The sequence below is a fragment of the Nyctibius grandis genome, chromosome 1 (genome assembly GCF_013368605.1).
Source record: "Nyctibius grandis isolate bNycGra1 chromosome 1, bNycGra1.pri, whole genome shotgun sequence".
Lineage (NCBI taxonomy): Eukaryota > Metazoa > Chordata > Aves > Nyctibiiformes > Nyctibiidae > Nyctibius > Nyctibius grandis.
This window is the reverse complement of record NC_090658.1, coordinates 56,082,772-56,096,868: the sequence shown is the minus strand read 5'-3', so window position 1 is coordinate 56,096,868 and position 14,097 is coordinate 56,082,772. Positions and strand designations below refer to the sequence as shown.

Below are 14,097 nucleotides of genomic sequence, written 5' to 3'. Positions count from 1 at the left end.
CACTCCTAGCCTAGGAGTTCATTAAATCCCACCTGTCTTTTATGTTTGCTAACTAATAAAGAATTGCTTTGTACTCTTCAGATGCACGTGTCCCGCTTACAGGGTCTGCTCATACACAGTAAAGTTGCCCAAAGTGACGAAGAGAGACACGGTCACATCTGCAATGCCGAGCAATCATGATTACCTAAAATGGCTTTGTCTAAAGTAAGAAATTTTTCTTACAGTTTTCCATTATTTAATTTCCATTACCCCTTCCTCTCTTACAGCAATAATGTGAGCTTTAGTACAGAAAACCAATTTTTAATATCATGCCAGAGTAAGCAATTTGAATTGAACTGGGTCATGTCATCAATCAAAGGTTATCTAGCCTCCAAAAATTCAGTACATGTATATTCTCCCCCTCCCCATAATTTTTACATACTAATTGTAATACTAATTGCCATGTAGGAATTATCGTGCAGATTAGAAATGACCCAGTCTATGGCTTGCTTTTAATGTAAACCTGTTACACTTATACATTATTAATGATGTTAGAATATTTCTGAGTAAAATTATGCGCGAAGGAATATCCTCAGTTTCACATTCGTGTAAATGCATGACCAGCTTCCAAGCACCACATTTAGGGAAATTTGCTAGAGCAAGAGCATTTTGGGAGACGTATTAATGCAATGATTAGAGAATAAGACTAACATTTAATAGTAAAGCTCAAACAATCTCTTAATTTCTAGATGACATGCAGCACTTCCTATCATAATTGTGAAATATTATTATTTACCAAAAAGAAAAAGAAAATATTAGGCAGAAAACTGTTTTCTCTTTCTATATTGCTGAACCATTATGTATCATACGCAACGGTATGACACAGCTTTTGATAAATAAGGTGAGCAAGATGAGGATATAGCTCCTGAAGCTACAAATCTTACCGCTACATTTTTATGTCACATTTCTAATTGTTTACACGTTCTTACCACTTTTAAACAATATTTGAAGACAGCAGCATACATCAACAAATACAGCAACATAACAAAACCCATGGATACTTACAACACTCAATTGACTTCATGTATTCAGCAAAATCTTTACAACCACAGGTAACAGATCTTGCCTTCCCCATTTTACTCTCTGACAACTGTCCCTAGCGATGCACATCCCCATGGCCCTGCCCAGCCATCACAAGGCTGTGTCTGATCCTGGCCCACACCCACCCACGGACCAACGTCCCGTCCCAGTCTCAGCCTGTCCCCATCCCCAGGAAGGTGCCCAATGCCCGGGTCTGGGGCTGCCCTGGTGCTCCCGGCTGTCTGTTCCTGGCTGCCAGACTCTGGGGTGTCCCTGCAGCCCCCAGCCCTCACTGCACCCTGGCAGTTTTGGACCATGTTCTCAGGATCTCTGGCTCTTTTGCTGCTCCCAGCCCTATGCTTCCTTGTACATGGGCACCCTTGTGTAATGGGTACCTCCTGCTCCTGATGCCTGGTAATGTCATCATTCTGCCAAGGATCCCTAAAACAACCTGTCTGTCCCCTTAGTGCTGGGTGACACCTTGTACACACTCTGGCTCCCTCCTTCCATTGCTCACAGCTGTTCCTCCTCTCCCATCAGGGTTTCTGCATGAATTTTTGCCATCACAATCTATGATCTCTCTCTCCTGCTGAATTTCTCCTTTCCTGAGGTGACAGTCAGTCCTACAAGACAACAAAGCCTCACTCTTCTTCATCTTCATGATCACAGTTGCACACCTCCTGCTTTTCCATTTCCAACTGCTGCTGCTTGAGGTGCATGTCCTTCTGTCATTCGCCAGTTTTACTGTCCATCCTCTTCCCCTCCAGCTTTAATTCTTGGCTCTTTTTCTCCTTCCTTTTCTATCATCTGCTTTCTTAAACGGCAGTAACCTCCTTGCTTTGTAACCTCTTCACCTTCACCATCATTCATTCCCATACCTAGCCTGCAACCATACATGAAAGCAGGGCCAAGAGTAAATTGCCACGAGACGTTTGTTTCATTTGCTCCCTCAAACAGGTTTTTTCAAATCTCATTCTAAAAATTTTCCTTATCTAATTGTTATTTATTGCTGTTGGTTTTTCTGCACCACTCACCTCACCTTCCTGCCATGGCCTACAGTCAAACCCGAATCTCAAAAGGTGTGTTTCCATTTTGGCTGTAATACTCAGGTAAACAATAACAGCTTGCACTCGTAACATTTTTCATGAGAATTGCACAGCTCTTTACTACTCCTTATGTTTTATACTGATCTATGAATTAACAACCCCCTTACTGAAATATGATGTCTGTGCAACAGAATGTATACGAATATACATTTGACGTACATGTATTCGTGTGTGTATATATATTCATGTATTTGTTGAATACATATTCAACAAATACAGTGATATAATTTCAGACAGGAAGGGAAGAGTGCTACCATCTCCAAGGAATACTAATTTAAAGAACAGTATGATCATACTGAGCTGTTCAGGAAGCTGAATTCTCCATTCCCCTTGCAAGAGTTATGAAAGAAGGCAATTACCACAAATGATCAGGATCTCACTACGCAGGCAATATCCAAATGATACACAAGTGCTTCTCACCACAGTTTGCTTCACAAGACACATTTAACAAATAAGTTTCAAAGAAAAAGCAAATTGTTGTGTCAGTTCACATCATGCTTCTGCTAGCACATTTTGTCACAGGAAAAGCGTAATATTTTGGATTCCATAAAACAACAATGCAAGGAAACAGTTTCAGAAGTGGAGCCAGATGACAAGTTTGGATGAGTAATGTAGAACTCATCTATAATTTAGAGCTGCTATAAAAGGGCTAAAGATTGAATTCTCTCAACTTTTATCTTCCAGAGTCGTTTAATACAAAAATAAGTCAGCCAATGAAACCAACATTGATTCAAGGTAACTGATCATAAACCTTGTTTTAAATAGAAAACAATTAGCATCACTTACGTGTTCTGTTATGCATTTGAAGAATGTATAACGCTAGGAAAATGGGCGCAGCTTGAGTGATGAGCAGAAATCATTAACTGGATAATCCTCAGTTCTTCCTTTTCCACCCCTATCTTTTTAAACCTTTCCTCATGAGTTTCTGCTGTCTGAAGCAAGGTGCATCAGCCTCATAGTATGAGCTACTTCCAAGCAAAACATGCCTTAGTCTCATCTTAGCTCCTTTATCTCTGCTGATGGAGCGTACTCCTTGTATCTTCTTTGTGGAAGTTACATGACTCTGACAGACTCATGGCTCAGAGCTGGTCCAGGACTTCTCACAAGTACAGGAAGAGTTCGTGCCAAGAAGAAAAAAGCTTTCACAGTCAGAGGCAGGATAAAAATTTGGCACACTAAGTGAAACACTTACTCTCCCCTCACTCACCAGGACAGGCAAGCAAAGTCCTTTCTGGATTTGGATCCCTGAAGCATGGGGACTTTCCCATGCCTAGGACAGGGTTAGCTACAGGCAGCAACCAACAGCACCACAGACCAAAGAGCACCACTTCCTCAGTCTCTCTCTGGTCCAGGGCTGTTTGTGTGGTGTGGTTGGTCAATCTGGGAGGAAACAGAGCACCTGATGAAGGCAGTGGGACTAAGCTCAGCAGAATACGATTCTTCTCAGTGCATCAGAAATGTGCTGTGGCCCTTTCTAATTTTTTACCTTCTGCTCAGGCACCAGAGAGAAAAGATAGAGGCCAGTGCAGAGAGAAGTGCCATGAGACTGCATGTGTGCAGAATCTGGACATGTCTGCTTGCGACTGAAGCTGTTCATACCCACACCAACTTCCTACTTCACTTATTTCCCCCACAGGTCCCAGTTATCTACATCATCTGAGAGGCCACTGCACCTTCAGATCTTCTAAGTGACTTCCTAGGAAGTCACACTTAGAAGCCCTTCCCCACAGAAAATCAGCTTTATTACTCACTTCTCAAATGCACAAAGCATTTCACAAAGTGAATTAACAAAAGTGAAGGGCTCGCTCTGAAGTTTATTTCCGTACCTGAAGCTCAGAAAGGTCCTATCTACAAGACGGGAAGGCTATCATTATCCTGACTGTGCTGGGCAACCTTGGCTGTCAAGGTGCCTCTACATCACCGCCTGACATGGCACAGAGAACATCCAGGTTTAATTTGCTGCAATCCAACATGCTTCCAGGACCACAAGCGCACGTCACATCTTTACCAGCAATAAAGTGTGCACCACTGGCCAGTCCCCTGCACATACCACTCACGCAGAGACTGAATGGCCTGAGGACTTCGCATCCCTGTTACAAGCTGGGCACTCTAGACTTGACTCCATTAGGAGGGAAACACCTTGAACCACACCAGTGCTGAGCGCGAGAGCGTACTGCTGAATCCCTAGAGGAGCAGCAAGGCAAACTCTCACCAAAAGGAACCCTTTGGTGCATAAATTGTTCAGGCAAATACATCTGTCCCCTTACATTGAGTAGTCTCCCCAAGCTTACCCGAACCTTGTACAAAGACTTCAAGATACTTTGAATAAACCCCCCAATGACTCCACCAGCCTCCTGAGTGGGAATTCACCACAATTCCCATGTAAATGCCTTGCTCAGACACAGCAGCTGTGCACCCCCTCACCAGCGTTTGCAAGACAACAAAAATATCAGTCTCGGAACTCACATGTTGCTCACAGCACACACCACCAGACCACTGGGTAGGCTTCCAGGTACTTTTAGTATGAAATAAACAATTATTTGGGTGAAATTGTATTTTTTTTTTTATAGTCAAGAAAACATTGTGCAGCCTCAAAGATTTGGGGAGATTTTAACAGCATTTCAACTTTTCTGTTCCTAAAGCCAGTAGCAAAGCAAAGAAAATCACGTTTTCCACTCGCCTGTTCATCTTTGCAGAAAAGAAAACAAGCACAAATGCCCTTTGAGAAAGGGCAATGCACAACAGGAAATACATGTTTTTACAGCCCAGACCACTTCTAAACTAGTATTTTTCTTCATCTTGTTTTTATACATATTGTTCCAAGTGCCAAAACATTAGTTTAATGATTTATCTTTGGGAGACAAATACACAATCATTTGAAAACATGTAAAATTCAACCATAAAAAAAAGGGTAAGCGAAATACCTGAACAGTACTAATCCTCCTGTTAATTGATCATGTGGACTTTCCTAATTAAAGAACAAAAGGAATTTGGAAGAGATTTTTACAAGATACAGGTCCTAGTTTAACTGATAGCGCAGCACTCTTTTTCCTTCAATAAGGCCCAGAATGATTTTATTTAAATTCTGTCTTTGTGACTCTTCACAGCAAAAATCCTTATCTGAAATAGAAAAAATAAAAATAAGTTTATAGGCATTAAATTATAAAGTTTCTCATTGCTTTTGCAACCCACTTGTTGCTCTCTCTACTACAGATGGTTGCACAGTGGAATCCACTGATTTAGGTAGGGAACTGCTAGGGAACAAAGCAACCAGCGGCCCCGCTTACAGCTGAAGGCTCACAGAGGGCTCTTTCCAAATCTGCATGACTGCACGTATGGCTCCTGGTTTGATGCATACGAAGGATAATAAAAGTGGCATACGAAGGAAGCTAGCTGTACAAACAACCAAACAAAAGATTAAAACAGATCTCCACATAACTGAGAAATGGCACTGGCAAAAGATGGAGACAAGAACGAAACAAAGGGAAAACCAGGTGAAGGTATAGTAAAAAAGAAAAGGATGCCCAAAGGTCAAGGCCTGGAAGAAGATAAGCAGAGACCAGAAGAGGATCTTCTGAAATTCGAGCTAACCACGTGCAGAATACAAAGAAAAACCTTCAGTTACTATTTTATTACAGCTGTACTGCAGGGATGAAAAAAATATAATCCAACAGTCTGCCAACAGCACAGACTCATCTTGACACAGAGGAGAACTGCACACAGATTGTATAATGCTCTGGAAGAGTCACACTGGTAATATTCTCAGCTTGATCTTAAAAGATAATGAGCAAAATCTAGGTCAATGAAATTTCTCAGCACCATTAAGTGTGGTGAACAAAAAAACCATGAATGAATGAAAAAAATAAGATTGCCTCTTCCACTGTCTCTGCAGAGCTCTTTGCAGCAAAGCCACTTGATGTACTGCTAAGCCACAGCTCTCCCAGCTCCTGGCGTGTTGCATACCTTGCTGGACTTTTTTTTTTCTGTTTTTATGTGTGAGGGAAGGTATGTAGAAACTCCAGAGCACAGCAGAGTCTGTAGAGGTGCTGTATATCTCATCCCTGCCTTAGCTAGACCCTACGCCAAGACCTATAGCTTCCAAACCTCCAAACCCCAGCAAGGTCAGCATGTTTCTCAGCTCACTGCTACCTTTGAAAACCACAGGGGTACTTAGATGACCTCAGATATGCCCATTAGCTTCAATGGCAACTAACAAATCCAAACAGCAAGCAGCCAGGCAATTTTCAGATCACTTACAAATCAGTAAGAGCAAAGACTTAACTCTTACATTCTTTGCCATAAATTTTGCAGGCTTTACAGGTCAAGTGAAAATTTTAAGTATGCTTAAATATTATAAGTAATTACATTTGAAATATTAAACGAGGTCCTTTAACAAGGTAAATTAACATCTTGAGTTCATGCTTAGAAATTCCCCTGAAAGAATTAAATAACATCATAGGCACTATCAACACTCTGGGGGCAGAGGAATGGGGAGGGGTTAAGGAATAGAAGACTGCTAAAAAAAAATAGTAATAGAACAACAGGAACTAATGGAAACATATAGAAAAAAAATCTCTTAAGTGAAGGATTTAAAAGATTAAGTATTTGGTAGCTTCCTTATCTTTCATACCAACATTACAATGAAGAAAAGCCTCGAGTCCTATTTTGGAGGCAATTCTCAGAGTTATCTGAATGTGCTACTGCATGGTGTCATTATCAGACATTACTCTAATTGGACCTCCATTACTACACTTACAATATTCAAATTTATTTACCCTTTACACCAGATTCTGCTATGAAAGTCTCCCTGCTGCCTGTCTGAACAAAATTCAATCTCTCATGTCTTGAAATAGGATCTGTTTCAATCCCACCAAAGCTGAATTGCTATCGATTGTTGAGAACCATAGAGACGGGAAGCTGAACTCCCCTCGCTGGAACTGAGCTAGGTCAGGTACTTTGGCAGTTCGACTCTGCCACAGGCTCTTAGACGGGATTCACACCTTTCTGAAGTCGCAGTAAAGCCCCAGAACAGCTGCCCTTTGTTTTTACACCTCTGACAGATAGCGCCAAATAACACATTTTAATTCTGTATGTCATGTACTAACCCTTACTTGCATGCTTAATAAAAATAGTTACTCTGCTTTTTATTGCTACTTTTTCTGCTGTCGATAAACTGTCTTCTCATTAGATTCTGAAAACAGTAGGTGAATTTCATATATTACTTAAATACTTCACATTACTGTAAGACAAAATTGTTAATCTGCCACACCCACTTCACTAACGCCTTCTTCATGACTGGTTTAATTTTCAGAAATGTTTCCTTGCATTTGCCAGTCCAAAGAGATATCCAAAAAGCAGAAGACTGTTTGTATAATACACCACACATTTATTTTCTACCAGACTTAAGGCAGACTGTTTCAACTTCTCATTTGGTGGGGCTGATATATATAACCAAGTAAACAAGTTTTAAACCTATTAACATCCAGGCTGAATTCAATATGTTTTTAGTCTATTAGCCTACTCCTAATTTATAGATTTTTTAAAATTATCCAGAATTAGAACTAAATGGTTTACAAGAAAGCCCTCCTCAGCTCTTAATGCTGCTAATCAACAAGGCTTTTTTCTTTTTCTTTTTTTTTTAATCAGAGATGAGAAAATAAGAATTTTCAAAGGCAACTTTCAAAACCACGTGTTTTATTTCTCTCTCTAGGTCTGCTTAGGCACAGATGTTTCTCAGTGGGAGCTACTATGGTACTAAGAGTTTTTACCCAAATGCCCAGTCTAACAAAGTACATTAAGACAGAGAAAAACAACTAAAAGGGAATTCAGCTCATGTGAAAAGGAGGTTCTTCTCAGAGAGACGGTAGAAATAAGAATAAAGTAAATGAAGCTGATTGATAGAATAATGGCTGACAGCAACAAAATGGATAATGTAACACAGTCTTCCTAACTGCTCTGACTGATACTCTCTAAGGCATTGGACTGTATATTACTGATTGTTACTTTTTACCAGACCAGAAAAGTCTACTGAACTATAGGCAGGAAACAAGCTACATCAACATAGCAACTATGGCAAAATCTTAACCAAACTATCATCCCAGTTACTTCACTTCTCTCTTCTCAGTGCTTCTCACCATTGAAAATAAATTCTCGACCCATACTGCATGCTGGTGTCACTTGGAAGTAAGGGCAGGGAGTGAAGCGGGGCATGGGAAAAATGATAAATAAATAAAGTATTTGCATAAACAACACACTTATTGTAATTTTACCATTATAACCACAAATGCTTTAATTAGGCTCTCACAGCAGTCAGAGCTGGCCCTTGATTATCCCTGCAGGTAGGAAATGACACATACCTGCCAAATCCAGAGGAATGCATGTGTACATACTCATTTTCATTCTTCTAATTTTGCAGTTTCATGGGCAACTCTCCATTGTTTTATTGATCTCCAGTAGTCTGCTGGTTAATGCTGACATACAGATAGGAAGTAATGAAAAACTTGCTATCAATTGTACCATAATCCATGCTAAGTATATGTCTTGAGGGGGGTTGAAAACAAAACACCAGGAGCTGTTGCACTTTGTAGACAAAACGTTCTCTCCATTCATTAAAGAGGTATTGGGTAGTACATTTCAGAGTTATCCACTTTGACTCATAAAGTTTCCTTACATCTGAAAGGTGTTAAGGCATTTAGCATTGTCCGGGAAGCAACAGCCTTGCACAAACAAAATGTGTATTATGCAAAATTATTCAACTATCAACATCCGCTTGCTCTTTATGTTCCTTCCTAGTCACTACCTACTTCAGAACAAGACTGGGATGGAGGAAGCAAGTAAAGCCCTGGATTATTTTCAAAAGCAGAACAGATTACACTAAGTACTGATGAAATGTGCAAGCAGCTGCAAGCAGCTAGGAAGTGACTGGCTATACACAGGTAAAATGGTGACACCCAGTGGGAAAAACACTACACAAAATATCTGCATTAAAAAAGGTACGAAGAAATGTTATCCTCTCCGGGATTTTTTAAAATTTTTTTAATAATACAACTGCTATCTAATTTGGGGATCTGTAGGTTAGCTTTGGGAAAGAAAGAAAGAGAGACGCATCTCAGTTGTAGAAAAACAACGTTGCATCCAACTGTACTTCTCCAGAATGGCCTCAAAGAATTTTTACATTGCTTTATCGTGCTATGGCTTAGCCCCAAATATTTTTTGTCTGTTACAATCTCTCCAACTCGAATAGCAACTAGGCATTAACTTCCCATACTGCCTTAAAAGAATCGCCCCCATTAAAATAAGAAATTATACCCGTTTTGTTCCACGAAGTTGAGGCCAAGAAGTGAGGTTGGTTTAGGTTTCAACACACTGCCACTTCAAAAATGAAATTTTAATGTCCCTTACTACCATCAATGTTCTCAGCCAATCAAGTGCTCAACCCTTGAAAGCTATGAGTAAATTTTACTTCTGATATTTTTGCTAATTATATTACAATATTATGAAAGCCTTTACTACTCCATAAACGTACCAGTCTTCTTGAACTACCATCAGAAGTGTATGTTGTCCAACAGATGGCTTGACCAGTAACTAACAAGCCAACACGAGTACAAACTGGAAACATTGGAAGGCCAACAGTCAGCCACAGGCTGCGTAACCACAGTTTTTAAACCGAACTGCATTGTATTGTTTGTTTTGGGCCTCCAAGAAACCATGAAGAACAGCAGCAGCAGAGAAGTGCAAACAAGACATCTCCTTTTCTCTCCTCCCCCCTCCCCAAAACCAGAGATGGTTTTTTTTTTGGAAGGAATAAGGCTCTGCTCACCTCTACAAATTACTAGAATGTAGGTTGATCGTGCTTTTCTGCTTTAACTGGAAATACTGTATCTATCAAGCTTCCAGCAAGCACCAACTACATCAAACTAATGGTTATGTGAAAATGGATCAATAATTTAGAATATAAGCTTATCCTTCTTATACCCTTCTGAAAATGTCAGGCGTCAATAGACTGTATTCCATCATTTCAAAATACAGGCTAGGGCATACCTAGTAACTCCTCTGTCCTTTTATGAAACATGTATCTTGTATAGTACCTACAGTTTATTCAGACCAGAGTAAAGGAGAAAAAAAGCACAGATGAGTGTTCAAACATAAATTCACAAAAATAAATTCAAGCATAAGTTTCATCTTGTATTTATTTAATTTTGACAGCAGGCACAATTTACTTTTACTTTCCAAGCTGTCATGTCTCCCAAAGCACATTTTAATTCTAAACACATAGGATACTAAAGAGCCAAAGCACAGCATTTGCTTATCACAAAAAAAAAGTTTTGTTCTTTTTTTAAAAAAAGGTAGTTGTCTTTTCAAACTGTGATTTTTACAAGAATAAACAGATGACAGCCAAAACTTTTATTGATCTGCAGTTGAAAAAAAATCATTAAAATAGATGACACAAAAAAAAGAATGCAAGATAGTGATTAATTATTGGATAGAAAAACATCCTTAAGCTCCCTTCATGTAATACACGAAGAACAATAAATTTCAGGGTTTAAGCAAATTTAGTTCTTTCTGGTAAATGACAACTTAGAAAAAAAACGGCTGATGTGAATGATTAACTAAAAAATCCCTGTGCATTTGGATGATATGCCCATTTGTTTTCCATCATTCTAGCTAAGCCATAAGCTCAAACCACTGAGCATTCACAATGACAAGAACAAAATCCCATATAGGTTAATCCTAAAACTGCATCAGCAGCGCTACTGCCAAAACAGAGTAAATTTATTACTCAACAGACTACAGTTACTAAATGTGCTCCCAAGTATGGACAAATACCTTGAGATATCATTACTTCCAAACTAGACAGTAACCATCACCTTACAATTGCAGATTCTCTACAGACTGGAACACTCTATTATGATTTCTGTATTCTGCTTGGTGAGGACCTCTTTATACACCAATATCACTGGCATACTATGTACAACTTGGCACCTTCAAAAGAGACACAATTCTGCTTCCTTGGACAGGCACAAAGATTTTTATTCCATAAATTCACTTTTCCTGCATTTCTGCAAAAGAAAAACATGGTTAAACCAGGCAGAATATACTATTTATTGTAGCTGCTAAATAAAAAAGTTACTATTACATGGTGTAAATAGTGCTTCAGGATGTAAACTTCTGTGAACGTATTATTAACGTGTAGTCTTTTATTAGTATAAAGAAGAAAAACCAAATGCAACAGTTATGACAACATGCATGTTTTAGTCTATATGACAGAACAGCAGTTTAAAAGTGTGATATGTATTCTTAAAATGGGCAAAGAGCAACTGCTCTACAATGTGTTATTTCGGTACATGGATTATAAAACCATTTTATAAGTTTAAAAAAACCCTCACAAATTACCTAGTCATCTGTCTTCCTTCACCAAGTCCGATCCATTCCTCAGGGACAAGAGGTATATTTAGAGCTTTATTTGACTCACTATTGTATGAGTGTTTTCTCTTATTTAAGATACAAATTAACTATACTAGAAGAGCACATGGAAACTGACTAAAGTTATTCAACATTTGACAACACAAAACAGGAGAAAATCATGGTGGAAGTACTGCTGAAACAGCAAGACGACTGGACAAGCTGCCATAGAACTTTTCCCTATTTTTTTTCAGCGATTCCAATGGTAAAATTTACCAGCCTGAAAATGCCACCATGACATTTCAGCTTACTGAAATAAAGTAACAAATCACACCTTAACGCCTAAGTAGGAAATTCCGAGTTCCTTACTTGTGGGGAAAGAAAGAAAACAAAACTTCAGGACAATGGATGCCTAAAGTAAGAAAAAAAATGATGAAACTGTTTCAAAGGACTTTTACCAACCTAGAAGAGCAGCTTCCTTCTGCATTCACTCTCCCACAACACGGCTAAAAAGTGTTGTGTTAGCGAGTGCTCATGTCATGTCACGACATCCTAGGAGGTTCTTTCTACCTGCAAGCGTAATTCAGGCCTTCTCTGTACAGGAGCCGGCCGACGCCGTTCCGGCCGACACCCGGCAGCACCAAGCCCAGGGTACGGCCCGTTTGACGGCGACACCCCTCCCCGTCCCCGGGCGATGCTCCGGAGCAGCGGGCAAGGCGGAGCCGTCGGAGCCGCCAGCAAGAGGAGCGATCCCTCAAGGAGAACAGCTCCCACCTCTGCTCTGCCCCGGCGGAGCCGCCCCGCCGGCCGCCCCCCGCCGGCCCCACGGCTGCTGAGGGCCGGGCGGCGGCGCCGAGCCCACCCCGCTCCCACCAGCCTCGCTGCAGCCTCACCGCTCCCGCCCGCCGCAGCCCCACGGCGCGCGGACAGCGACCGAGCACGCGGCCCCCACCCGCCGCCAGCGGCAGGCCCCGCGCGCCGGCGCCTCGCGGGCCTCTCCTTCCTCCAGCCAGGGCGGGAGGGGCGAAGGCTGCGGCGAAGGGGCGGCGCGAAGGGGGGGGCGGGGTGGCGCGAAGGAGGGGGCGGGGTGGCGCGAAGGAGGGGGGCGGGCCGCCGCCACCGAGGCCCTTCCGTTACCTTCCCAGAGGAGGTCGCCGCCCTGCCGCCGGAGGAACTTGTACCAGAACGGGTTGGCGGCGTCCTCGTCCGGCAGCACCACCTCCGCCAGCCACAGCGCGGGCTCCTGGGCTGGCAGGGGGGCGGTCGGCCGCGCCGGCTTCATGGGCACGGCGCGCTGCGGGTCCCACTGGCCCAGCTCCGGCCGGGAGCCGGCCACCAGGAGCATGCCACCGCCCTCCGTCATCCGGGCCGGCAGCACCACGCCGAAACGGAACAGCATGGCGGGCAGCCGCGTCCGTCTGAGGACGGCCCCGGCCGTAGGGCCGCGCCGCCGCCAGGGGGCCGCGCCTGCCCCGCACTTCCGGCTGAGGCGGGGGCGGGACGCCGTGCCTGGGCCGCTCCCCTCGGGCGCCCGCCCCGAGTGCTGGGTTGGCGGGGGGGGGCGGCAGCGGCCGGGCTCGGCGGCGCCCCGGCAGCGGCTCCGTGCGTCAGGGCTTTTCCGGGTGTGGCGTTTTAGGGTGCTTGTGTACCGGCCCGCACATAGCTGAGGGGCCTGCCCTCCCAAAATACCGGTTGGGGGTTAAAACAGCACGTACCGCGGACAGCCGCCTAAAACCGGGACTGGAACGGAGCATTATCTCTGCAGGTAGATACTGGCTTTCCAGGTTGCAAAAGGCTACACGTTATGTACACCGGCTTTAGCAAGTGAGTATTGTCACTTCGTTAAAGGAAGCTACTGCAGTTACTCCTGAGAGCCCAGACTTCATCTGAGCGCAGCAAACACATCATTAAATAACTGCCGTACGTGCGGCATTGCAAACGAGGTTTAGCCTCAAATAACAAACACTTAAGTGTCCATGATGTTTATATCTTCTCTGCGGACGGGCAGTCAGTCATGGTGAGACCAGAAATGTGAACTATTGGGGGAGGTTAGAAAGCTCTTTAAAACTGTAGCTCCCAGCTGCCAGTGTTCTGTTTTGCCCTTCTGGATGTAATTTGGCAACTCCTGCATGTAGCAATGTTCAGAGCTTGCAAAGAACGCCTGAGAAGGAGGATACAATCCAACCATTTACAGGGCAGTCCTTGTCTGAATACACCCATTTCAGAAGCGTTTAAGGACAGAAACAGAGGAGTGGTAATTTTATTTAGGTCAAGTTGTGGGAACAGGATCATGGCCTTTCAATGAGTCAAAAGAAATGCTGCCTCAGAAGATGGCTGCTTGTTTCCAGTGTTCAGGGGTGATGACACACTGAAGCTTATGTACTGCCAAATTTATTTTTCAGAGTGCTTTAGCTCATTTTCACTGATCCTCATTGAACTTGAGTAAGTGATATGCGACCACTTTTCCAGACATAACCAAAGCTAAGGGAGTTCTGGCTGTCCTACATCCATTTCTGCTAGCACCAGCCCT

At 42.6% G+C, this 14,097-nt stretch overlaps 1 protein-coding gene across 2 annotated transcripts in view; it reads right to left on the bottom strand.

Annotated features, from left to right (window-relative positions):
• EPM2A (EPM2A glucan phosphatase, laforin) overlaps positions 1-13,035 on the bottom strand; it is a 40,876-nt gene extending 27,841 nt beyond the window's left edge. The window contains exons 1-2 of one of the 2 annotated variants that reach the window (XM_068403896.1): positions 12,705-12,793; positions 5,090-5,285 (exon numbers count right to left, since the gene is read on the bottom strand). Coding sequence is in view for 1 of the 2 variants with exons in the window: in XM_068403886.1 (XP_068259987.1) it covers positions 12,705-12,966 (262 nt within the window). In the remaining variant the exon portion in view is untranslated. Of the gene's footprint in view, positions 1-5,089; positions 5,286-12,704 lie in introns of both variants that reach the window. The other variant, XM_068403886.1, reaches the window with a different exon arrangement.
• Between the last annotated feature and the right edge of the window lie 1,062 nt (positions 13,036-14,097).